This window comes from Pipistrellus hanaki, assembly GCF_964339955.1.
Source record: "Pipistrellus hanaki genome assembly, chromosome: 9".
NCBI lineage: Eukaryota > Metazoa > Chordata > Mammalia > Chiroptera > Vespertilionidae > Pipistrellus > Pipistrellus hanaki.
Genome location: NC_140511.1, coordinates 74,694,205 through 74,720,717, shown reverse-complemented (window position 1 = coordinate 74,720,717; position 26,513 = coordinate 74,694,205). Strand labels below are relative to the sequence as shown.

Here is a 26,513-nt window from a genome sequence, read left to right as displayed (position 1 = left end):
ATCTCATATATACACATACAATTGACTTGGAAATTCTACTCCAATATATAGGGTGTCCCAAAAAAAATGTGTTCACACTTTAACAGCTGATAGCTCAATTTTGAAAACAAAATATATTTTAATAATAACTGCCTCTATAATTAGTCAAAGTGTGTATATATATGTTTTGGGATGCCCTGTATGTGGCTAAAAGTTTACTGTAACCAGTCAGGGATTTATCAGTTTTTAACTCTTATCTGAAAGTATTTTGTAAACACAAGCAAAGATTTTTTTAAAGGTACTTCCAGCCTGGCTGGGGTGTCTCAGTGGATGAGCACAGACCTATGAACCAGGTCACAGGTTCAATTCCCAGGTTGTGGGCTCTATCCCCAGTGGGAGGCATGCAAGAGGCAGCCAATCAATGATTTTCTCCCCTCATTGATGCTTCTTTCTCTCTCTCTGAAATCAATAATATATATATATATAAAAGGTACTTCCAAACACTACGTAAATTAGTTACACCTTCTATATTGGGTAATTCTTTAAAAACCTTTCTCTTGGTCATACATCAAGATAATTTTAAATACAAATGAAGCGTATTTTAAGATATACAAATATCTTTTGTATGTTTATAAAAACTGTAAAGATATATTTTTAACGTATAAGTTTTAAATATAAGTTAACATAAAGGTATTGGCCACTTATAATTTTATATATAAACTAATATATTGTTATAGATTATTACATTATTTCTAAATCTTAAGAAATTAAATTCAAGTTTTAAAATACGATAAACTGAACTTTGTGGATTTTTCATACAACAAATACTTAGAGTGCCACTATTATACCGCGCGTTGTTCTAGGCTCCTAAAACATAATGCACAAAAGGCAAACCCTAAGCACAGGAAACTGTTTACTCTATCAGGAGATGGAATTATATAGGTTTAAAAAAGGCAAGTTTTGAGGTATTAGAAATAAAAATGGTAATTTTAAATAGGATGATGGCCACAACGGATCTCACTGAGAAGATAACACTTTAGCAAAAATTTGAAGAAACCAAAGAATTTGTCAGGCAGCTATCTGAATAAATTTCTTTAGAAAAGATAAAACAGCTAATGCACATAAAATCCTTGAGGTGGGAATTGTCAATGTTTAATAAAGCCAGTGTGACTGAAGAGACTACTATGTGAAATATCTACCAAAGATACCAAGCACAATACCCTATACTTAAGTTAGTACTCTAATTTACTCCTTACACCTTTTCTAATTATTAAAAATTATTTAAACAACCTACCTGAATTTATGACTATCTATGAAACATATAAAAATGTTAGGCAGAAATATAAATTTATATAAATGTATGATTTATTTTTCTATATTCAACTTCTATTTGTAATGAACCCTGCTTATTCTGATCTATTGGAAGATTCCAGAAAGTGGCCAAACCTAATCAAGAATCTTAAGTCACAAATTTAGTGACCAAATTTCCATTATAATCCTCAATTACTCTTACCGCTATGAAAACAATGTTTTCCATATAATAACACCATTTCAAAAAATACAATAAATCACTATCACAGTAATATAACTAATACTTCTCTCATTATTCACCTAACATATTGCCATAGGTAAACAATATTCCTTAATATTTTTGGACTTGACCAAATTTTGGGGAAAAAAATTTAGGCACTGATATAGACTTACTAATAATTTTTGTTAAACAGATGCTTGAAAACCAATTCTTGTGCTTTCACTTTTCTTAATTTTAGCCAGTCTTTAAGTATTCTATTAATAGTCACAAAATGTCAAGACATAAGTTCAAGGGTTTTGATTTTTGATACTATCAATAAAAGTGGCATTTTAAAATCTTGGTAATCGCCGAAACTGGTTTAGCTCAGTGGACTGAAAGGTCCTGGGTTCAATTCTGGTCAAGGGCGTGTCCCTTGGTTGAGAGCACATCCCCAGTAGGGGTGTGCAGGAGGCAGCTGATCATGTTTCTAACTCTCCATCCCTCTCTTCCTCTTTTTAAAAAATCAGTAAAATATATTAAAAAATAAATAAATAAAATAAAATCTTGGTAATCAATTCTCTGTCCTTGGTATAACTGTTCCTTTTAGTGTATAACTGCATATTAACATACGCATTTAACAAAATAAGGAGATAGTTTCAAATACATCTCACATAACAAACAAGGATCTTTTTTTTCTGTGCATGAATCAATGTGGAAACTGTTTATGAATAGACATTGGCAATGTGGCAGGAACATTTTACTCATGGTGAAATGTTTTTCTAGGAATCAACTTGAGAGAACAGCTCAGTTTCCTCCCTTAGAAAACGTCCTTCTTTCTCTCCCCAAACGCTTACGGTGCAGACCCGTTCGTATGGGGCGACAGAATGTGATTTCGCCCTTAAGTCGGAACCTACATCACTCACAGGGAGCACATACACAGCAGTAATGAAGTGAAACAGTAAAAAAAAAAAATTTAAAGACAACAATTCCTGATCTTTACTTGTGGTAAATGAATGAGTAATGAAAAATGTAAAGCACATATGTACATACATCAAAATGACGGAACTTTTTTTTTTATTATAAATAAATGAAAGATGGCAACGTAACCAGGAAACGACGTACACTGAGTCCGACGTAACCCGAGAACTGCCTGTACTCTGGTTTTCCCCAAAACTATATGAAAATTGTTAAAGGCAATAAAAGTTTCATGGCTTCTTATTTCTATTAGTTTCTTAAGACTCGAATACAAAAATAAAACCAAAACAGAATTTCTAGCCAATATGCAATTTTTCTTTGAAAAGGAAACTTCCAGTCAGTTAACTTCTAAATTCGTGTAGGCATTTGAGTTAAAACAAGGGCACAGAATTATAAATATCTCAACTTAGTTTTCCTAAAGCAAAATTACATTCACATTATTTTAGCCCTTATAAAATTTCAGATGTTTATGCTTTTTCTCTTTTCTGTAATTAACAGTTTAGCTACAATTCCAGATTTACTATCAAGCTCCTATGTGTTTGTGATTTAAAAATTTCCATGTAATAGTTCCCTAAAATACTTGGAAGAACTAGAAACAAAATTAAGCTAAAAAACCCATCAAGTTGTGGCCCTGGCTAGGTGGTGGCTCAGTTGGTTAGAATATCATCCTCATACACCAAGATTGCAGTCAACGTACAGATAATAAATCAGCCAATGAATGCATAAATAAGTGGAATAACAAATCGATGTTTCTCTAACATCAATTAAATTTTTTAAACGATTAGATTGTTGCAATACCTCAAATAAAGCATCTTTTTCTCCCCTAGCAGCAAATATTTATTTCTAGCAAACAGATATTTTCTCTATTATAGCATATCACCTATTCTTATAATCATCTCCTATAACAAACTGTAAATTTGTTCACTGAGGTGTCTATAGCATCTAAGATATCTATCATGTACTTACTATATACTTGAAAAGCAATTCACCATCTTCCTCTGATATATAAAGTCAAAGCAAGAACCTGAAACAAGACGATTTTATGTACTTTCCTTCTTGTAGCCAAATAAAAATCTATAAAAATAAATGTGGGGCCTGAAGATGACTTTGAGAATCTATAAACTCAATTGTACCACTGAAAAATAGTGCAACACCTTTGGTGATTTTATCCGAATACAATCCAGGCAAATACACGATGGGGCAAAAGTAGGTTTATAGTTGTGAATACATGAAACAGTTTTTCTTGTATTATTTATTAATTCCCATGTGAATTACAAATGTGCTATTGCCTCACCCTGTATATGAATAGGCTTCTGTTTAAGTCATTTTACTAAACACCCACTGTTTCAGGGTACTTTTAAGGGCTCCGCATATAAAATCACTTGCCAAAGCGTTCACTAACAAAATTCTGCCTATCTCATTTTATTTAAATATATATTCTTACTGATTTCAGAGGGAGATAGAAACATCAATGATGAGAATCAATGATTGGTTGCCTCCTGCACGCCCCACACTGGGGATGGAGCCCACAACCCAGGCATGTGCCCTTAACCAGAATAAAACCCAGACCCTAGTCCATAAGCCAACGCTTTATCTACTGAGCCAAACCGGCTAAGGCACAAAATTCTGCATATTCTAATTTGCAGAGAATCTCCTGAAAGTTAAACTAAAAACAAAAAGTATCTTAGAATAAGCACTAATGAATAGCACACATTTCTACAGTTTAATTGTGGGAAACTTAGAATTGCAAAACTGTTTCATAGATAGATAATTCAAGTCTGGATATATCCTAGTGGTTTTCTGAGCAATACCAGGAGGCTGCATGAAGATAGCGCAGTTTCCAGTGACAGAGAAATGTACTTAAAAAACATTTCTGCTAAAGCACAAAATATAAATATATATATTTTATTGATTTTTTACAGAGAGGAAGAGAGAGAGAGAGAGAGTTAGAAACATGATGTGAGAGGAACATCGATCAGCTGCCTCCTGCACACCCCCTACTGGGGCTGTGCCTGCAACCAAGGTACATACCCTTGATCGGAATCGAACCCGGGACCCTTGAGTCCGCATGCTGACACTCTATCCATTGAGCTAAACCGGTCTTGGCTAAAGCACAAAATATAAATAACTGGAAATGGTTGTTCCAGTACTGTGATTTTTCCATTAACTACAGGAGTCTACAACCTCCTTCAAAACTTTTTAAGAGAGCTAGATATTGTGTGTCTCTGACTTCAATATTTTATTTCTTCAGTAAGTTTTGTTTCATAATTTAAATTTTTTTTAAAAAAATCCTCACCCAAGACATTTTCATTGATTTTTAGAGGCGAGAGGATGAGGAGAGAGAAAAAAGTTTGGTTGCTTCCCTCACGTGCCCCAAAGGATCAAACCAGCAACCTAGGTATGTGGCCTGACTGTATGGAATAATGCATCTACCAACTGAGCCACACCAGAAATGATTATAATTTCAAATATGTTAAAGATCTCCCATCCAATACAAAACCAAAAACCAAAAGCACACAATATAATATAGTCTATACTATCATAAAACATATTTGCAACACTCCTATAGTTCAATGGATAGAAAAGTATAAAGGAAACTGTTTAGTAAGCAGATATTCCATTCTAATAAGACTTCTAATTGCTAACCAGAAAGTAAAACTTACAGTCCTCACATTAATACTAAATGTAAATAATGTGTTGCTCTTCAAGGTCCGTAATTACTAAAACTTGCCTGTTTCATATACAGGATTCCTGCTATTTGAAATTAGATCCAAGTACATTGTTTAAAACACTTCAAACTGTGAAGGGGAAAATACAAATGGCAGTTTCAGATCTTATACATACCATGAGAGGAGGTGCATAGAAGTGATTGTAACGCCATCTTCTAAAAGATTTGTAGAAATTGTATGTGGCTGTGAGTTGAATTTATTTTTTCAAATGTAGCCCCAAATCCTAATAGCTAAATGAGAATGTAAGATATTCTTAAGCAAAGTCAGTTATGAACCCACTATATAGTTATTTCTACAATATACTGTACTTTAGGTTCCTTGGCTTAGTTGTATAGTGGTTAGTGACTAGGATCCTAGGCCTAGAAATTAGAATATCACCTTTTCCACTTATACTTCCCAGTAGCTAAACCTTTAATGTTATTGAGTTAGGAGAGCTACTTACAGTCCTCTAATTCTCAGAAACTTGAACAAAATAAGAAAATGAGGGATAATAGATACCTAACTCAAAAGGTAAAATGTGGCCCTGACTGGTTTGGCTCAGTGGATAGAGTGTCAGCCTGTGAACTGAAGGGTCCCAGGTTCAATTCCGGTCAGGCATGTACCTTGGTTGCGGGCACATCCCCAGTAGGAAGTGTGCGGGAGGCAGCTGATTGATGTTCCTCTCTCATTGATGTTTCTAACTCTCTATCCTTCTCCCTTCCTCTCTGTTAAAGTCAATAAAAAAAAAAAAGGTAAAATAATAAGCTAGTATTTCACATAAAACACTAAATACAGTTCCCAGCATATAATAAAAGCCTATTAAATTTTAGTTATTGTTGAGGTAAGTAATCAGAATAAAGAAAAACATCACCATCAAAATACAACTGAAAATGAACAATGGATTTTTAAAACGAACTTTATCTTTTTACTCCTAAAACTCTATTCTAGAATATATTTTACCTTCAAAAATGTCTCTCACATATTTCTGCTTATATAATGTTCATATAAAATAGAATTTTCCATAACTCACGTTTTGTAGACGTACAGCTAAACTGTAACATAACTGAAAAGCACCTGCTTGTTTTTAAGAACTCCAGCACAATTCCATGCATATTTTGGGTAGGAGCCACAAAAATTAAAATTCCCACCCCATTCCACATTATTATGGCAGTCTAAAGAAAACTCTTGTCTGGAACAGTGAATGAAACTTTTCCATTTGTCACAATTTACAGATCATTGAAAACAACACTTGAATTCCTACTAGTTTACTTAGGGGACAAGAGTAAAAATAGTATGAAATCTGTGGTAAATATACACAGAAGGCACAGTAGAAATTCAAATGATTTCACTGATCATAGAAATAGGGAATTTTAGAAATCATAAATCTGTTAGAAAAAAGTAAACATGAACCGGATATCTATAATAAAAGCATAATATGCTAATTAGACTGGACAGCTGAGCAACCTTCCAGACACTAAGCCGGAGCTGTGAGGGCCAACCCCCTTGTACGAACTTCATGCATCGGGCCTCTAGATATATTAAAACACCGCTGTTCCTTTTCAGTGTGATGATATTTTGGCTAGGGAGGACTATATATTATTTATATAATCAGAGAGAGAAAGCATGCATAGCAAAACATAACACTTGGCCAAGATGGAAGGTATACAAGCATCTAATACTCATACTACTCTTTCAATTTTTGTCTCAAAAATTTCATAATAAAAATTGTGGAGAGAAGAGATTAATGGCCTTCCAAAGTCACATAATTCAATGAAGAGCCAAGAATAGAAATTCCATCACCATATTCTAAATTGTGTCATTTTTATTTCTCCATGTCTTTTATAGAGTAACCTACAAATTCCCTGCATTTAAAAAAAAAATTAACGAACTGTTAAACATCTTTCTACGCTACAAAAAATGATCAGGCCAGTTTTATTAATGCCTCTTAGATTAAGTCTTGATTGATTATATACTGATTGATAAATCACAGCAAGGTACATTTAAAAGAATTAGCAAAAAGACTATAATCCAGACAACTTTAGGGAATATTCTGCAAGGTAAGAAATATATTCATAGCATTAAGATCCAATTGTTGCCCTCCAATGTCTCAATTCCCAAACTGGCTGCCTAACAATAACACATTCCATGTGTCCATTCTTTGGAGACTGCCAGCAAGGCTAGCATGCTAACTGCAATGCCTATACGTTCAGTATGGTTTGTAAGCTTTGAGTTTAAGGACAACAATCTCTTGATTTTACTCATATATAAAATAAGAGGGCTGAACTACTTCATTTTGTCTCCTAGCTTTAAATTCCTTATTTAAGTTCAATGTTCACTTTAGATACATAATACTTGCATATTCAGGGTTTGTTAAATAGAAAAAAATTTCAAGAAAACCATCATCATGAAATGATCAATTCTTTTCTTCTCCAATTTCAATATAAAATGTACAGAAAATGTCACCACAAAAGACAATTTCACTTGTTACTATGTGAGGTGATGGATGTTAAACACTGCAGTAATCATTTGCAATATGTGCATATATCAAATCATTGTGTTGTGTACACCTTATTTTGTCAATTATATCTCAATTAACTGGAAAAGGAAAAAAAAGACCAATTCCCATACAAGAATCTTAAGACAAAGACTTACAATAATGTTATCTGTACATAACAAACCTAAAAATCTTGCTTAAAAAATAAGGTTGTAATTGAACATGTTCTGTCACATGAATAAAAGTATCAGAAATATTAAAATTCACTTTCACTTTGGACCATATTTTATATCAAATTATTATAAACTATATTTCATTATCTTTGACATAAGATTCATTGTTTTTATAACTATTACTTAGTATTTCCAAATAGAACATTTTGCTTTGGAAACCTCCTAGCATACAAAATCATAAAATTTACCCCAGGTTATTAAAAACGCTGTTTAGTTTCTCAACAAGTTGTATTCAAAGCAAATACTCATAATTTTATTGATTTTACTGTGGACAGTGAATATGTAGGAGGAAAAAAAATTAAGACTTCATTTCTTAGAAGTGCCTTGAAACAGATTTATTCAAATAAATGGCTGTTACAAAAAACCCCACAATGAATCCATTAAAAAATAGCTGAACCTTTGACTTTAAGAGGTCTTTGTTTTTTAAGACAAAGTCAATTAATTGCCACCTGGTTCCTTTATGCTCAAGTTAGAACCAAAATACAGAGCACCCTAAAATGTTTGTATTACAATTAGTTCTACATCCAAATGTGGAAGTCTCTAACGGTAATATTATGATGGGCTTAAATGCATTTGCGTTTACTCATGGGTGCCATGTTGGAGCATATCTTTAATACCTCTTGAGATAGGCATAGAGTCATATACCAAAATAACACCCTAAAAATCTTATTGACTATAATGCCCAATAAATTTTTAAACTATTAGGTATTGTACATTAAATGTTATGCTCTTCCATAAATGCTCAAAAAATTTAGGCTAAAACACTACCCACAGGGGAACTGCCAATGATATGATCAAACAGCCCTTTTTGTTTCACAACAAATATAATGTATGTACTTTTTATTAAAATCTGGTTAGATACCTTTTCCACATTTTCAAAATATACCATAACTCTTATTACACATACAAAAATAGAATATGAAGAAGCTGAGTTAAAAGTTTAAGAATCTTTGCAGAGGGAAAAAAATAACTATTTTTTTCAATGCTTATTAGTGACTGCAAAGAATATAATTTTGCTTTATAAAAAGCTGAGAAACATAAAGGCAACTAGGTTGAATAGTGTGAGGTTTTGTTTAAAATTAAATGCCTACATTTCACATTAAATAATAAACTACCTACAAGATATAAAGAATGAGAAATGAGATTTAAAATTTTTTTAATCTAAATTAACTATGTCTGTTTGCAAATAGTTTTATTATACACAATACTCTCAAGGAAAAAAATGTATAGGCCATGTAAGAAGTGACACCTAAACATCTATGCTACATATAAAGGAAAATGGGATGAGACATTATAATAAAACCAAAAAAGAAGTTTACTGCCCACAGTAGTAAACATGAAAATATTTCCTTTGTTTTTAAAATAATTATGTTATTATTCAAAGCACTTTCAGATATTTAATCACTCAGGTCTGTGTTTGAAAATAATTCCTGTTTTCTTTTACACCTCCCCACTACATTATACATGCATTTAAGAAACTACAGAGCATATTGTGTTTTAGAGTACATTCTGAATAATCACACAGACATGGACCAACATTTATTACAAACAGGAAAAGAGATTTATAGAAAAAAAAAAAAGAGTACAATTTTAAAAAAAAGATTGCAAGCTGAATAGAAAAATTATAATCTACATAATAAAGCCATAATTTTATCTGCATTTAAAAAAAAATAACATTGCTCAATATGTACAAAACATAATACAGTTTAAACTGCTATTTAGAGGCATAAAAACAGTAGACAGTAGAGAAGTTTATTTCAATTTAGGTCACTCATGTTCCATCCTGAGTTCATTTCCATTTGCCATGAAGAAAGGTATTTATAAATGATTTTTCTCAAGTAGAAAGATTATGAAAAAAATGAAAACATATACTTTACAACCCATTACTTAAGTATTAATGTTTTTAAATTATTTAAAAGAAAATGCAATCAATTCTATATTGCTTTTATTCAAGAATTACAGCTTTCACAGACAGCAAGATACATTGTTGCTATTACCAGCAGCATTACTTTCATTTCTCCTTTATATACTAATAAAAAAAAATTATCCTTTCATAGGACAATTGCTTATGAATGTGGCCCAACTCAAAACAAGTTACTTCTAACAATAAGATGTTGTACATTACATGCTATCACACTGACTACCTAGCTACATGAAAAGCTGTAGTCACGAGGGAGAAAAGAACTTAAAAAACAGAATGGCAAAACTAAATTTTCTTAATTTTGTGATACTTAGTGACCCTTCTGACCACTCTAAAAAGCGGTTCTTTAGAGAGCATTCAGGTTCTCAGGGACATTCCATTAATTAACTCTAGTTTTTCAAAACTCACATTTCTTAAACGCAAAAATATACTACAATAGTCTTGGCCACCTAGCTCAGTTGGTTAGAGAATCGCCCTGATATCCCAAAGGTTGAGGGTTTGATCCTCAATCAGGGCACATATAAGAATCAACCAATGAGGCCTGGCCACAGGGTCCTGGATTTGATTTCTAGCCAAGAGCACGTACCTGGGTTGCAGGTTTGATCCCCAGCCCGGTCAGGGAGCGTGTGGAAGGCAGTGGTGGGTGTGTGGGTGTGTGCATGTGTCCCCTCTCTCCCTTCCTCTCTAAAAATCAACAAAAAAATATCCTCCCGTAAGGATTAAGAATAACAACAAAAAAAGAATCAACCAATGAATGCATAAATCAGTGGAACAGGAAAAAACAAAAAACCCCACCTACACTGCAGATTTAAGGCATCCATATATCAACTAAATGGCTATAAATGTATTAAAATGTTTACTTTAAAACTACCCCGTGTACTGACTGGTGTGGCTCAATAGGTAAGTGTTGGCCCATGAACCAGGATGTCAGTTTGTTCCCAGTCAGGGCGCATGCCCGGGTTGTATGGCTTGATCCCCAGTAGGAGGCACCTGATCAATGATTCTCATCACTGATGTTCCTCTATTTCCTTCTCCCTTCCTCTCTCTAAAATCAATAAAAATATATTAAAAATAAAACTAATCAGCAGCAAAAATATTTTCATATGACACAATTAGACTATATTTGATATTTATAGCACTTTAAGAATGGTTTTTCTTATGACAGTTAAATCATGTAAAGAAGCAGTTTTGGAATTCAAGAGTAAAACATTATCTTTCACATACCTGAGGCAAAATGTGATTGCCTATATGGTCACGAGCTGCTTAACGACAGGCATATTTTCTGAGAAATGAATGCATTGTTAGGCGATTTTGTCATTGTGTGAACATCATAGAGTGCACTTACGCAAACCTAGATGGGATAGCACACTATAGACATACGGTATACACCATTGTATATGCAGTCTGTCATTGACCCCAATTGTTGTTATGTGGCACATGACTCTATAATAGATATAACACTAAAGTAATTTGGCTTAATTCTGAAATTATGTAATATCATAAATATAAAGATGGTGGTTCTAAATGCCCTTCCATTAGAACAACAAAAATTTACCTCCAACACTTTCTATGCTTTAGTAAAAAAATAAAAGTAGGTAATGAATTAAGGATGACATCATAAAGTTCAACTTTTACACAGGAAGCCAGGTATATTTGCTAAATGTTCACTGATATAAGAAAAGCTTATATATTGGCAAATATTAAAAAAACAATAGATTAGTGTCACTAACATTAACTACTTAATAAGAATTATTTATTTGCAAATGATATTTCAAATTTAAAAGCAAAATATATGCTTTCCCCCCACTCTGATCTTAAGTAGGATTTATAAGAAACTTCTCTAGGGAATCAAATCTCTTGTTATGAAAGATATTATGTATTTTCTATTAGAAAAGAACTAAATGTATTTGGACTCATACAAGTTGGTTTAGCTGAACATAAATAAATGAAATATTAAAATTTCCCCACCATGAAGTACTGAGTTACAACAAATGTATTAACAAAATTTTATTTTCTTGAGAATGCATACAGGACATTATGTAAACACTGTTAGTACTACCTTTGATGTAAAGACATTCTTTTTACCTTAGATTTTAACATATTATGAATAGGTTATGTGACTTCACCAGAAATATTAAGGGCCACCTTGGGAAATATGGGCAAAGAAAAATTTAGCCTCTCGCAGGCTAAACAAAGTAAAAAATTGAAAATTAAAAAGTAAAATAAAATAAAAGAGCAAATCAAAAAAGAAAAACACAGCTCAGGATACGGATTTTCGAAATTAAGATTCAATTTAACATCTTAACTCTTAAACCGTAAACATATATTTTACAAAATATACAATATATTATTTACCACTTTTTCTCAAGATGTTTTATACATATATTCAAATTTGTGTTTATGTGTGCAAAATAACTGCAAACATTACCAACTAAATAAATCAGTCAACTGCTAGCAGCTCTGAAATATGTGAAATGAGTCTGATATTTAAATTTTTAGCCCCTTGGAATAACATCTGGTCTCTCTTGGAATTCTTTTTTAGAATGCACTTCATATTTTCAGTTAGGAAATGGGAGAGACAGACTCATTGTGTTTTAACTTATAGAATGCAGTCTAACTGCCAATTTCAGTTTAACTTATGTTATAATAAAGCACATGAATAATGACTGAATATGAGAAACTGAAAGAAATTTCTAAAACTCAGGAAGTACTTCTTCATTATACAAAATCTATTATATACCAATGATGTCCATTTCTGATGAGTTTGCATATAACCTGTGTTTGTAAAGTCAAACTGGAATGCAGACTAAGTACATGTGATTCATGTTCCTTGCTTTCGTAAGTATTACAAAGTAGCACTGGCTTCAGCATACTTCAGACAGACCTACCTATTCACTCACCTGCTGAATTTCATGAATCATCAGTCTACTTTGTTGATTAAGTATATTAACAAAAGAAATGACCCCATAGGATAAAACTTAAGGATAAGATTCTGGGCCAAAACCACAACCAGACTCCACATAAGGTACAATCTCTCTCACACAACAAACATACAAACATACATACTACATATACAATCACACACAAAAAATTTAACACGCACACGTTTCCTGCCGTCATCCAGTAATTGTCCCTCCCCCTCCCAAAGTAATACAAGTTAAATCACAAATACAACGAGTACACTGTAGCCTCCACTTAAAGCTGCTACTGGCTGAGTCCATTCTGAGACACACATCACAGGTAACAACACTGTGTGGTGCTGAAGTCTGTTCATATCACTGATAACTAAAAGCCCCTTGAATAGGTCCAAAACAGACCACATATTATCACATTCAGCTAGGGTGGGAAATATGACAAGGCTGCAGTGTACTTGATTATGTTGAGAATTTATATTACAAAATTAATATTGAAAGTAAGAATACTTCATAAGTTATAATGTAGATATCATTATTCTTCCCATCTCACCCTTTCCACTCAATTAACTTATAACCTGAAATATGATTACTTGGTGCCAAATGTTATTAACACACTAACACTTTATTATCATTTGATCGCTAATTCCAGCCTTCAAAAAGGAACATTCCCTTCTAATTATAATTAAGAATGGGGCTCTTACTCTTTAAAATAAACATACCTGACTTCAAATATCAAGACAGTTAAAAAGCAATTTTTTAAAAAGTAGCATGGTGTAAATTATGATTACATAAGTTTAAGTCACATTAGCTTATTTCTTTATAATGTAAACTTCTTCCAGCAGAAAAAAATTTTCTTGAAATTATTGAAGTGCTTACATTTATTGATAAACCATGTATTTTCATGAAATTAAAATCTGAGATAACTTTTCATCTAAATGTTTCATTTCACCAGAGATGTTCAAAATAACCTATTAAACTAACATTTCTTATAAGTTAATATTTCTGTATTTTCTTATAAAACCAGTAGTTCATATTTTTGTAAGCAGGAATCAAAAGAAAAATGAGCTCTAAATAAATGACACAGGAGGCAATAAATTGACACATGACAAGTAAATAAAAGGCTTAAGCACTCCAATACCATTGAAACTGTTTTAATGTTGTTGCAATCGCAAAATGCAACAATCATCAGCTTGTAAAGACCCAAATTTCAAAAATTCATTTTAATCACTCCTTTATACCTATTTTACAAAATAAAGGCAAAAGACATTTAAACCCTCCTTGTCCGAGTTGTGCTATCTATGTCCCTAACTTGTCTTTACCACTATAGTGTATGCTGCAATTCCCATCAGATGCTTATAAGAAAAATAAAATAAAATATTAACCTCTGCTTCAATGTACAGTTTCCAGAATCTGCCAGAACTGGGGAACTGGGCAACAAGGCGCTCATAAGTCTTCCGTGCTTTGTCTATAGGTTGATTCTAAAATTGAAAACCAATAACAGCATTTACAGTGTTAGGATTATGGAAATATTTACTGCAGAACCCAGTAGTGTGACTGGCCCATAGAGAAGGAAATGTAATCCTGTATCACTAAACCTGTGCCTCTCGAATGAGAATGCTCCAAGCGTCAAGGTCATAGGGGTTCTCTTCCAGTTTCTTTTCAGCCTTCTTCACCTTCTCCGGGACATACTCAGCCGCCTGAGGAGAAAAATAACAAACTGAGTCACCGTCTTAAAATTTTCATGCCTAATCTTATTCAAGCACAATATATCAGTATACAGGGAATAAAAATGTTCTCTTATAAAAGAGGCCTGTATTTTCTGTAATCTGTGCTACCTTGAGTCAACTGCATAAAAACAAAATCAAGTAATCACATACCTTAAAAAGACATTTAAAAATTTAAATAAAGCCATCTTTTCCATTAAATACTATAGAACAGCAGTCTGGAAGCATTGTGGTCTCAGGACCCTTTTTATATTTTGAAAAATTACTAAGTATGCAAAAAAAGGTTGTTTATATGGTTTATTTCAATATGTACCATTACAATTAAAACTGAGAAAAAAATGTTACATGTTTATTCATGTTCAAATAGTGAAACTACTGCCATGCCTGTGTGGCTCAGTGGTTGAGTGTCGACTTATGAATCAGGTGGTCACGGGTGCATTTCCAGTAAGGACACATGCCTGGTTTCTGGCTCAGTCCCCAGTGTGGGGAGGGCACAAGGCAGCTGACCAATGATTCTCTCTCATCATCGATGTTTCTATCTCTCTTTCCCTCTTCCTTCCTCTCTGAAGTCAATAAAAAAATAAAAAATAAAAAAACTATTTATATATTAAAACAAGTAACATTTTAATGAAAAATAACTATTAAAATTCAATGAGAATATCTTTGTTTTACAGATTTATAAATTTAATGTCTGACTTTTAAAAATGTAGCTGGATTTTCATATCTGCTTTCAGCATTCAATCTGTTATAATATTACATCATGTAAAAGTAAAAATTCTACTGTACACTTACAAGAGGTTAAGAGTGAAAATTGCAAATAATGCCTTAAATTTATTATAAAACAGTTTGAATTCACAGATTCTCTGAAAGTCTTAGGAACCCTGGACAAACTTTGAGAAGCACTGCCGTAGTGCATTTATCCCGAGGCAGAAAGCATGAAATGACATGAATGCTAATTCTGATAGAAAAGTTTAAAGACATGACTCAAAAATTTTATATACAGCAAAATAAAAGCTATAAAATAAATCTACAATAAGAGATTTAAAGATTGTACTAAAATGTTTAGGATCATGTGGGTGATGGATGATAGAAGTACAGGTGATTCCCTCCCCTCCCCGGGTGCTCCTTTCTATTGTTCAGTATTTTCTAAACCTTTACTAAGGTAGTTTTATTTTTATTATCTATATACACTGAGTGGCCGGATTATTATGATCATTGAAAGTATAACAATCTGGCCATTCAGTGTATATCCTATATAATAAAAGGCTAATATGCAAATTGTCCCCTCGACCAGGAGTTCAACCAACTGTCCATGTCCCTTCCCCCTGGCCAGGCTAGCTGGACCCCACCCATGCACGAATTCATGCACTGGGTCTCTAACACACACACACACACACACACACACACACACACACACACACAGAGTGGCCAGATTATTATGTGTTCAGAGATCATAGCAATCTGGCTTCTCACGAGTATATAAAAATCTAAGCAACCATTTGACCGTTAGCTACGATATGCACTGACCACCAGGGGGCAGACGCTCAATGCACAGCCATGGAAACATGGGACTGATGAATCAGAGGGAAAGGGTGATTGGGGAGAGTGGGAAGAGATTAACCAAAGATATAACATGCATACTAGAGGCCTGATGCATGGTCCCTCGGCCTGGCCTGCGGGGATCGGGCTGAAACCGACAGTCTGACATCTCCTGAGGGGTCCTGGATTGCAAGAGGGTGCAGGCCAGGCCAAGGGACCATTGATGTTTCCATCTCTCTTCCTCTCTGAAATAAATAAAAATATATTAAAAAAAAAAAAATTATAAAGTACAATCAATAAAAGACCAACAACTTAAAAAAAGAAAAAAGAAAACCAAAGTTCAAATATTTCACAGAAAATGAACTGTAAACACTCAAAAGAAAAGAGCCCTGGTTGTTGCTCAGTGGTTAGAGCATTGGCCTGAGAACTATAAAAGGTCTTTGGTCAAATTCCTGGTGAAGAGCACATTCTGCAGTTGCAGGCTCAATCCCTGGCCCTTGGGTCAGAGAGAGTGCAGGAGGCAATCAATCAAGATGTCTCTCTCACAGAGATGTCTCTCTCTCTCCCCCTTGCACTCTCTCTAAAAATCCAATGGAAAAAATATCCTTAGATGAGGATTAATAAAGGAAAACACAAAAGAACAGAAATATAAACCATAAAATAGAGATCAAAAGTGTTTTATTGCTGAAACCGGTTTGGCTCAGTGGTAGAGCGTCGGTCTGGGGACTGAAAGGTCCCAGGTTTGATTCTGGTCAAGGACATGTATATTGGTTGCGGGCACATCCCAGGTAGGGGGTGTGCAGGAGGCAGCTGGTCGATGTTTCTCTCTCATCGACGTTTCTAGCTCTCTATCCCTCTCCCCTCCTCTCTGTAAAAAATCAATAAAATATCTTTTTTTTAAAGTGTTTTATTATTAACACTAGAAGCCCAGCGGGCGTAATCGTGCAGTCCCACCTACCCACTGCCCCTCCTTGACACCCTAACCTCTCCACCCAGAGCTCAAATGTGCCTGGCCCCACCCCACCCCTCCAGCCTTCTCTGGCTGCTTCAAGCCCCGCCCTCGGTCCCTGTGAGTTGCCTCCTCTGGCTGGTCCCACCTCCTCTGGGCGCCTCCCCACTTCCACCCCATCTCCAGAGCAACGAGGTAGTCGGAGGAGAGTGCGGAGCTTCTGTCTTGTCTCTGGAACAATACTGTGGCTCTGCCCCACAGCGCACACAGCCTCCTGCTGATTGGCCATTACAGCGTGAGGGCAGCAAGACAATTAGCATATTAGCTCTTTATTATATAGGATTACAAGGGTAAACAGAAAGACATTCTCACATAGTCAACAGGGGCAAGTAGTAATATTGATCAAAATTTACTAAGAATGCCTGACCCTAAATTCCACTTCTGGCAAGGCATCTTACTGCACATGTATACTGAAGAATAGTGAGCTACTAAGCCTTTTATTGTTGCATAGAATAGAAATAACTTAAATAATCACGTATAAAAAAACTGGCTAAATATTATTATGAAATTTGTAATCACTAAAAAGAGCAAGGTCTATAGTTAGCAACATGAATATTGAGTTTCAAAAAAAAGTAGGGACACACACACACACAAACATACACTCACTTTACACTGTATACTCTCATAGTGTCTGAATTTTTACTATTCACCTGAGAAATACTTGCCAGTATGTGCCAGACAATGTTGAAGGGGTACTTCGGATACAACAAAATAGACTTATTTCATGAGTTTACTTCTTGAAAAAACAAACTTTTAAAAAATATTTTAAAATAAAAGAAGATCTCAATTTTTGTAAGATACCATTATACTACTCATTCTCAAGACTAGCAGCACACTGGAACCAACTGGGAGAAAGGGAATTTAAAAAGATGTGCAAGCCCTACCATCAACCAATGAAACCAGAATACTAGGAATGGGGACTGGAACATCACTATTTAAAAAAAGGCACAAAAACTAATTCTCCAGGCTGATCCAATGTGCAGCCTCAGTTGAAAAACCATGTTTTTCCACAGTATGGAGTTACCTCAAAAAATTAAAAATGTGCTTATCAACTTTAAAAATAGAACTGTCCTATGATACAGCAATTCCACTCCTAGGAATTTATCTGGAGAAACCCGAAACACTAATTCAAAAGAATATATGCAGCCCCCTATGTTCATCAGCCCAATTGTCCATCAGTAGATGAGTGGATAGAAAACTCGGTACATTTACACAGTGCAATACTACTCTGCCTTAAAAAGGAAGAAAAGCTTACTCTTTGTGACAGCATGGATGGACCTGGAGAACATTATGCTAAGTGAAATAAGCCAGTAAGAGAAAAATTAGTACTATATGATTTTACTCATATATGGAATTTGAACACCAAGCAAATTGAACACCAAGCAAAACAGAGACAGCTGGGGGAGGGAGGGCCAGTGCATAAGGGGGAAATGTTGGGAGGGACTCAGCAAAAAATAAAATGAGAGAGCTCACGAACATGGACAACAGTGTGGTGATAATGGGGGTGATGGAAGTGGGAAGAGGGCAGAGAGGGGGTAAATGGTGATGGGGTAGGGGGAGGAGAAGAAAACCATGGCTTCCAGAGTTTCCTAACCTTTATTGGTGCCACAGAACCTTCCAGTGAAATTCTATGTGAAGCCTAAGGACCCTTTCTCAGAATAATGTTTTTAAATATACAAACTCTGAGGGATTTCAAAGGAAACAAATATTAAAATATTATTGAAATATTTTTAAAACAAAGTCTTATATAGTAACAGGTACTTAACACATTAAATAACAAGATCCAGTGGAGAGTCTAGTGCTGAGTGCAACAATATGTTGAATATTTATGTCCCAATCATAGCTGTTGCTAACACTACTAGTGTGGTTTCTTGCCTATAGTCTCGATTAAAGAAAAAACTCAATTTGTTAAGAGATTCATGAAAATAAAAGGTTTATATAACCCATCCAAATTCAGGGAAATCATAAAATTCTATCCACAGACACCTGGGGGAAAGGGTTACCATGGATCTAAGGATCCATACAGAAGATATTGTAGATCAAATGTAAAAAACATCTGTTGAACATGTATGTCAGGCATTAATCATCACTCCTCATTAAGTAACTAATAACCCAATTTCATTATCTATAATAATAAAAGGATAATATGCTAATTAGACCAGATGTCCTTCCGGACAAAGTCACAGTGGCAGGGGCCAAGGCAGAGGTGGTTAGGGGCGATCAGGTCGGCAGGGGAGGGCAGTTAGGGGGATGAGGCAGGCAGGGGAGGGCAGTTAGGGATGACCAGGTTGGCAAGCAGGTAAGTGGTTAGGAGCTAGCAGTCCCAGATTGTGAGAGGGATGTCCCAGGGGTCCCACATTGGAGAGGGTGCAGGCCAGGCTGAGGGACATCCCCCACTGCACAAATTTCATGCACTGGGCCCCTAGTAAGAAATATAATTAAATTACATGAAACTGCTATCAGAACCATGGCTCAGCTCTTTTCAAAATCTATTACATCCCTATTTTCCTCTGATCAAGGAAGTAGTTAAATGTTCATAAAGTAATCTATATAAATAATTCTCCATCAAGTGCATTAATTAACAATGGAAGTTATCCAAAATGACTAAAAGTATACTGTTTATTATAGACATATTTAATATTTCTCACAATATAATGTCATCCAGCACTGGCTGGTTTGGCTCAGTGGACAGAGTGTGTTGGCCTGCGGATTGAAGGGTCCCGGGTTCGAATTCGGTCAAGGGCGCATACGTCAGTTCCAGGCTCCTCCCCACCCCAGGCCCTGTCAGGGCTTGTGCAGGAGGCAACTAATTGATGTTTCTGTCTTTCCCTCTCTCTTCCACTCTCTCTAAAATCGATGGAAAAATATCCTCCAGTGAGGATTAAAAAAGTCACCCAACCTTACAGCTATGAACCATTCTGGTAGCTAGCAGCACAATGTCTTTGCTTTCTGGCCTGGTTATCATACTGCTCTAGGGCAAAGTAAAACTAAAAACTGGACAGTGTGTTAGTAGTTTTACAAGGAGACTGCGCCTCCTTAAGGAATGGATTATACCCTGGCCAGGAAGCTCAGCTGGTTAACAGCACTGTCCCACTATGCCATGTAGCACAGGTTTCATCTCTGATCAGGGCATATCCAAGAATCAACCAATAAATACATAAAGAAGTGGAACAAACAAAAAAAATCAATGTTTCTTTTTTTTCCTCTCTCCCTCCCTCCCTCTTAAAATCAACCTTTTTAAAAAAAAGGAATGGAGTCCTAGCTGGTTTGGCTCAATGGATAGAGCGTCAGCCTGCAGATTGAAGGGTCCCAGGTTCAATGCCGGCCAAAGACACATGCCTGGGTTGCGGGCTCAATCCCCAGTAGGGGCGTGCAGGAAGCAGCCAATCAATGATTCTCTCATCATTGATGTTTCTATCTCTCCCTCTCCCTTCCTCTCTCAAATCAACAAAATCTATTTTTTTTTTAAATGGAGTTGTCTTATTATTTTTTCCTGAATCTGTTGACAAATCAGAGGAATAGGTCACTTTTAAAAAAAAACTTACAGCAAGTTTCCAATGCCTATTTATAATGGAATGAGGTCAGAACCCTGTCACTATGGCAAAAGAACAACTGTCCCATGCTTATGTGTCCCACGACTTATTTCTATAAGAAACTCTATTAAAATCTAGCTTTTGCCTTTGGAATAAACTGTAATTCCATTATCACTCTATAGATGTTAATGGGGAGTAGGATAAGGTCCCAAGTCAAATAACCAGAACAAAAACTGAACTAGTTTCTAAGGAATACACATTACCAATGATATTAGTAGGACTTTGGAAACTTCTTTGATATGTACAATAAATGTCAAAGTATGGGGTTGTGGTGGTAAAGGATTTAAACTCATATAAGCTCTTGACCATGACCAACAGAAAAAGCAGAGGATGAGTCTCAAACCTGGTTTTTTCAGTACTTTCCACCATTAAGGGTAATGACTGACTATAATAGAGGGAGGAAAATCAGTAAAACACTCTATTGAAAGCCTAACCATTCTCAAAAAAAATTGCAATTTTTCTCCCCACTTAATTTTATCAAGAACTGTATTGAAGAAGAAAAATAAGCTTTTAAAAAAGTAAAACAACAAAAAGAAAGAAAAAAAAAGGAATTTACTCAAAAACAACTTCTAAAGTTCAGGTATCTTCAATCCCTATCTAAGTTGTTTGCAAGCTTTCATTTACATAAAAATAACCTGTGGTACCCATCTCGAATATTATGAACCTCCCAGAATAAGTTGTAGTGTGTCTGAAGTTGGGGTACAGGCACTTATACATCTAAAAGGCACCTAAATGATTATGATGCAATGGATCACGAACTCCATCCTGAAAAGCACTACCTGATTTATCTGTTCTGTAAATAAATCTTTTCCAAATGCTGTTTCATTAAAAAGAAGGTGGCCTCACACCTAAGTCATTCTAATTTTTTTTGGCTAAATCATTAAGAAAACTGCACATACTATACTATACATTTGAAGTCTCTTAATAGGTAAACTATAAAAATTAAAAAGTAGATTAAGGTAGCCTGGCCAGTGTGGGTCAGCGTCGACCCAGGAACCAAGAGATCACCAGTTCGATTCCCAGTCAGGGCTAATGCCTGCATTGTGGGTTCGATCCCCAGTAGGGTGTGTGCAGGAGGCAGCTGATCAATGGCCTTTCTCTCTCACTGATGTTTCTCTCTCTCTCTCTCTCTCTCACACTCTCACACACACACACACACACTCTCTCTCTCTCTCTCTCTCTCTCTCTCTCTCTCAAATTAGGGGAAGTCTCAAATATAAACAAAATAATCCTCATTTTGAAAAAATGTCATGACTTGGAAGAAGCACAAAGGAATTGCCACTTCAGGGCCATAAGTCAATGTTTTGCTTTTGGGGAAAAATAAGTTTGTGGAGATATAGAAAATATGAAAAATATGTGTTCTGTTATATACTTATCAATGAGGAAAGGAAGTTGAAACAGCCACAATGTTGAAAACTGAAGCCTGGTTTATTTTGTTGGGTAATTATTAGTACTTACTAGAAGCCCAGCGCACATGTGAAGTACAAACCTAGATGAGCCAATTTATATGAGACGATAGCACTTTATGTAACAGGTAACATTAGGAGTAAATGCCTGCTTAGTCCTGTGTTCCTTACCAGTGCAACAGAACTCTGCTCTACTAGATGACTTTGTTATTATTCTGTGTATTTATCCTGCATATAATCCCTTCAATCCTTTCAAAAACTAAAAACCTACTAAACATGCAAACAATCCAAAAACTGAAGGAAAAAATAGGCTAAAGTTATTGATCCAAATAATTATACTTATCATATTTTCTTATTTATCTCCTAGGAAACAAATAACTACAAACTACAAATAAAAATCTTTATCTTTTAGAATTTGAAAAATGTAGCTTCTTTAAACCAAGAGTAGCCAAGATATTAATTCATTAGATAAACAAAGTGAAACAGAAAAATACAAATTACAACATAGTTCTGCCTCTGGCTTTATTCAGTATTTACTGTTTATTATAAAATATCTACTAATCTAAAAATAGCTTAAACATTGGCCCAACTCAAATTCCTTTTTAGATCAAGTCTCACATCATTACCAACTGTTCTGCAAAACAAACGACTCAAATTCACAGCCAGGTTTGTTTATTTTTTATTTTAATTTTTTTTTTACAGCCAGGTTTGTTTAAAGAGAATCAGAGACAATGGCAGAAGACCTTAAACCTATGAGCTGTTTTTGGACATTGTCCACTTAACAGGCACAAACATCTGAATACAGATGTTGTCCCAGAAGATCTATCCACATGTGTCAACTCTGGTATTCCCTGAAACTCCTGTAATCTTAACACTGAAAGAATGCAATCTCTCTTAACAGTACCTTTCTGCTGTACCTCTAAGAAAAACCAATAGTCCTGTAAACAGATCAATTTCTTAGAAGCAATCAAGCAAATATCAAGCAAAGTTCCGTTTCCTCAATAAACATTAACAATAAAGACCAAATCATATTTACCAGTCCAAACTGCTATACTATATCTTCAATCCCTATCTAAGCGGTTTGCAAGCTTTCATTTATATAAAATGGGGGGGGCCTTCACCAATTTGGCTCAGTGGATAGTGTCAGCCCGCAGACCGAAGGGTCCCAGGTTAGACTCTCGTCAACAGCAAGTACTTCGGTTGCAGGTTCAATGCCTGGCCAGGTGGGGCATGTAGGGGAGGCAAGCAATAGATATGTCTCTCTCACATCAATGTTATTCTCTCTTGGTAGATCTCCCTTCCACTCTCTCTAAAAATCAATGAAAAATCATCTTCAAGGGTGGGGTGAGAAGGGGGGGAAAGTAACATTTGTAATAATATGAACAATAAAAATTTATTAAAAAAAATCATATACCTATGGATGAGGACAGCATGGGGGGAGGAAGGTAAGGGCAGAGGATTGTGTGAAGATTGGGTAGAGGTGAGTTATTGGGAGGGGGGAAGAGAAACAATTGTAATAATCTGAGCAATAAAGATTTGTAAAAATTAAAATAATAATAATAAATAAATAAAATAAAATAAAAAAAAGAAAAAAAGAAAAAAATCATCTTCAGGTGAGGATTACAATATTTAAAAAGGAGGAGGCAAAGTAGGGAATGCTATTACAGATTTTGTTGATAAAAATAATTGAGCCCAAAGAAAACATAATCTAACATACATTCTTGGTCCTTTCCCTCTCTCTTCCTACCTCCCACCCCACACACTAACTTTGGCTTTAAAATTAGTTGGCACTTCTGTTATCTCTTAACTGCTAGTCTTCTATATAGTAAAAACCCAGTGGTCCTAACATTGTAACGACCAAACAACCAGTCACCGGAAAGTGCAGAGAACACCTCTCAGTCCCTTCCCCACACCCGGCCCCCAAGCTGCTAATCATGAGGGGGGGCGGCGGCGGCGGCGAGGTAGGACTGGGGACTGTTGAGTATCGCAGCTGGGGGGCATTTGGGGGAGCAGTTGAGGGATGGGAGGAGTTTCACAGAGCAGTGGCGGGATGGGGGAATTTCGAGGGGCAGAGGTCTTGCGCATTGCAGTGTCCTGGGGCAGGGAACTCCATGTTCACATGAAGGAGGCCATGTGATGGAGGCCAGGCTATGCTTATGGACCCTACTTGCGCACGATTTTGTGCGCTGGGCTTCTAGTAAGTACTAATAATTACCCAACAAAATAAACCAGGCTTCAGTTTTCAACATTGTGGCTGTTTCAACTTCCTTTCCTCAACACATATTTTTCATATTTTCTATATCTCCACAAACTTATTTCCTCTCAAAAGCAAAACACTGACTTATGGCCCTGAACTGGCAATTCCTTTGTGCTTCTTCAAATCATGACATTTTTTCAAAATGAGGATTATTTTGTTTATATTTGAGCTTCATCTAATTTTTTTTTTTTAAAGATATATTTTATTGATTTTTACAGAGAGGAAGAGAGAGGGATAGAGAGTCAGAAACATCGATGAGAGAGAATCATCGATCAGCTGCCTCTTGCACACCCCCTACTGGGGATGTGCCCGCAACCGAGGTACATGCCCTTGACTGGAATCGAACCTGGGACCTTTCAGTCCACAGGCCGACGCTCTATCCATTGAGCCAAACCGGTTTCAGCCTTCCCCTAATTTTAGAATAGTCTATAGTTTAAAAACTAAAGTCTCGTTTCCAAAAGGTAAGAATGTAGAAACATTTTAGCCGAAACCGGTTTGGCTCAATGATAGAGCGTCGGCTTGGGGACTGAAGGGTCCCAGGTTCAATTCCGGTCAAGGGCATGTACCTTGGTTGCGGGCATATCCCCAGTGGGGAGTGTGCAGGAGGCAGCTGATCGATGACTCTCTCTCATTGATGTATCTCTCTCCCTTCCTTTCTGTACAAAATCAATAAAATATATATTTAAAAAAAAAAAAAACATTTTAGGGACTTAAAGGTTCAAATCAATTGACCTGGCCTAACCCATTTCTCTCCCTCTTATCCAATAAAACTTTATAAACCATCCACTTATACCCCAAATATTTTAGTTTGTATTAATTATATACTTGTTTTCTTGAGATTAATTTATTGGAGACTTTGTAATGTATAACACATAGCTTTGGTCCAAATTAATCCATTCATTTACTGAACACCTGTATGTATTTCCTAGGTTTGTAAGATGCAATAATAAGTAAGGCAGCTCCTTCAACCCAAGCTCAAACTCAATAGAGGAACTCTAAACAACACTCTACTAAATGCTGTAGGGCCGCGGCTGGTGCGGTGCTATTTGTGCCGTCTCGCCTGGTCCCGTCCGCTCTGTCCCAACCGGCACTCAGTCCACTGATGAAGGGGTACATTCTGCAGTTCCCTAATGAACCCAGGGAACCCTCCACCTTATTCGGGCCCTGGTCCAATGACCCCATAACCCCCTTATCCACAACAACCAATGAATGGAGCCTGAGGCCTACCCTCCAGGGCCTATAGGAAGACCTTACCCACCTCCTCAGGGGTCCCCTACCAAGGATACCCACAGTATGGCTGAAAGGTGGACTCAGGAGCCTCCTAAAGCCACAGTGTATGTGGTAGAAGGCCTAAGGGATGGCCTGGGCCCACCTCCTGCCTCACAGAGTGGACTGCTCTCTGTTGTTGCTGTCTCTGGGACATGCTCACCTGGCCAGCCTGTCCCTGCTGTCCTGCCAGCTCTTCTGCCTCCAACAGGTGTGCCTGCCCCATCTCTCTGATTGCTAAAATAAATGACTAGCTCTGCGCAGACACTTCTGCCTTCAACACAGTGGGATTCTAGATCAGCAGTGGTTATTTAGGTTTAATCCAGTGACTTTATCTTTCTAATGTTCAAAATTAATTTCCTATTGGCCTTTCACAAATGTGCTAAATGACTTCCCTTTTATTTTTTTGGCCAAAGGTTTAGTTATGAAGTGTACATTTATAATTGTTAAAGTATACATTCAAGGTAGTGGCATAATGTAACATCACTTAATGATTTCTTTGCTAACACCTTGAATGTTTCAATAAATTTGTCTAAACTTAAAAAAAAAATGCTGTAGGGAGTAGTGCATAAGGTAAAAACAGAGCTAAGAAATAATGAGATCAAAAGTTGAATTGAACAGTTAAAAAAAAGTATCTACAAAATAAGACTATAGCCATGATTCCACAAAGGACCCAGATGTATTTTTGTTGGGAATAGAGGGGAACCTAAATCCTGGTACACACAGTCCTGTCACCATTAAATTGGCAAAGACAGTAACATGAAGCTCCAGAATACCCACAAACACTGCAAGATCATTTAAAGAACTCTAGAAATGCAAACTGTAACTTCCTTACAAGAGTAAAAAAGTTAGAATAAACCTTAGCAGTGATTTTGATTGTCTACAATCATTTCCCACTTTCAAAGGGCAGAGATTCAGTACCAAGAAAGAAATGATCATCCCTCTTTTGAGTAACAAATTAAAAATACTGGGTTTATTCAATAA

General features: G+C 35.8%; 1 protein-coding gene, 1 long non-coding RNA gene and 1 pseudogene across 3 annotated transcripts in view; 2 read left to right on the top strand and 1 right to left on the bottom strand.

The window, feature by feature from the left end:
• Positions 1-26,513, bottom strand: part of CSTF3 (cleavage stimulation factor subunit 3) — a 71,654-nt gene that overhangs the window by 40,304 nt on the left and 4,837 nt on the right. The window contains exons 2-3 of the mRNA XM_084894567.1: positions 14,331-14,432; positions 14,118-14,213 (exon numbers count right to left, since the gene is read on the bottom strand). Coding sequence (XP_084750693.1) covers positions 14,118-14,213; positions 14,331-14,432 — 198 coding nt within the window. The remainder of the gene's footprint in view (positions 1-14,117; positions 14,214-14,330; positions 14,433-26,513) is intronic.
• LOC311627304 lies at positions 22,589-24,268 on the top strand. The gene is made up of 3 exons (XR_014795883.1): positions 22,589-22,672; positions 22,713-23,345; positions 23,620-24,268. It is a non-coding gene; the product is annotated as an uncharacterized lncRNA (long non-coding RNA).
• Positions 25,294-26,301, top strand: LOC311627293 (cysteine-rich and transmembrane domain-containing protein 1-like; annotated as a pseudogene). The gene has a single exon. The product of its transcript is annotated as a cysteine-rich and transmembrane domain-containing protein 1-like (transcript).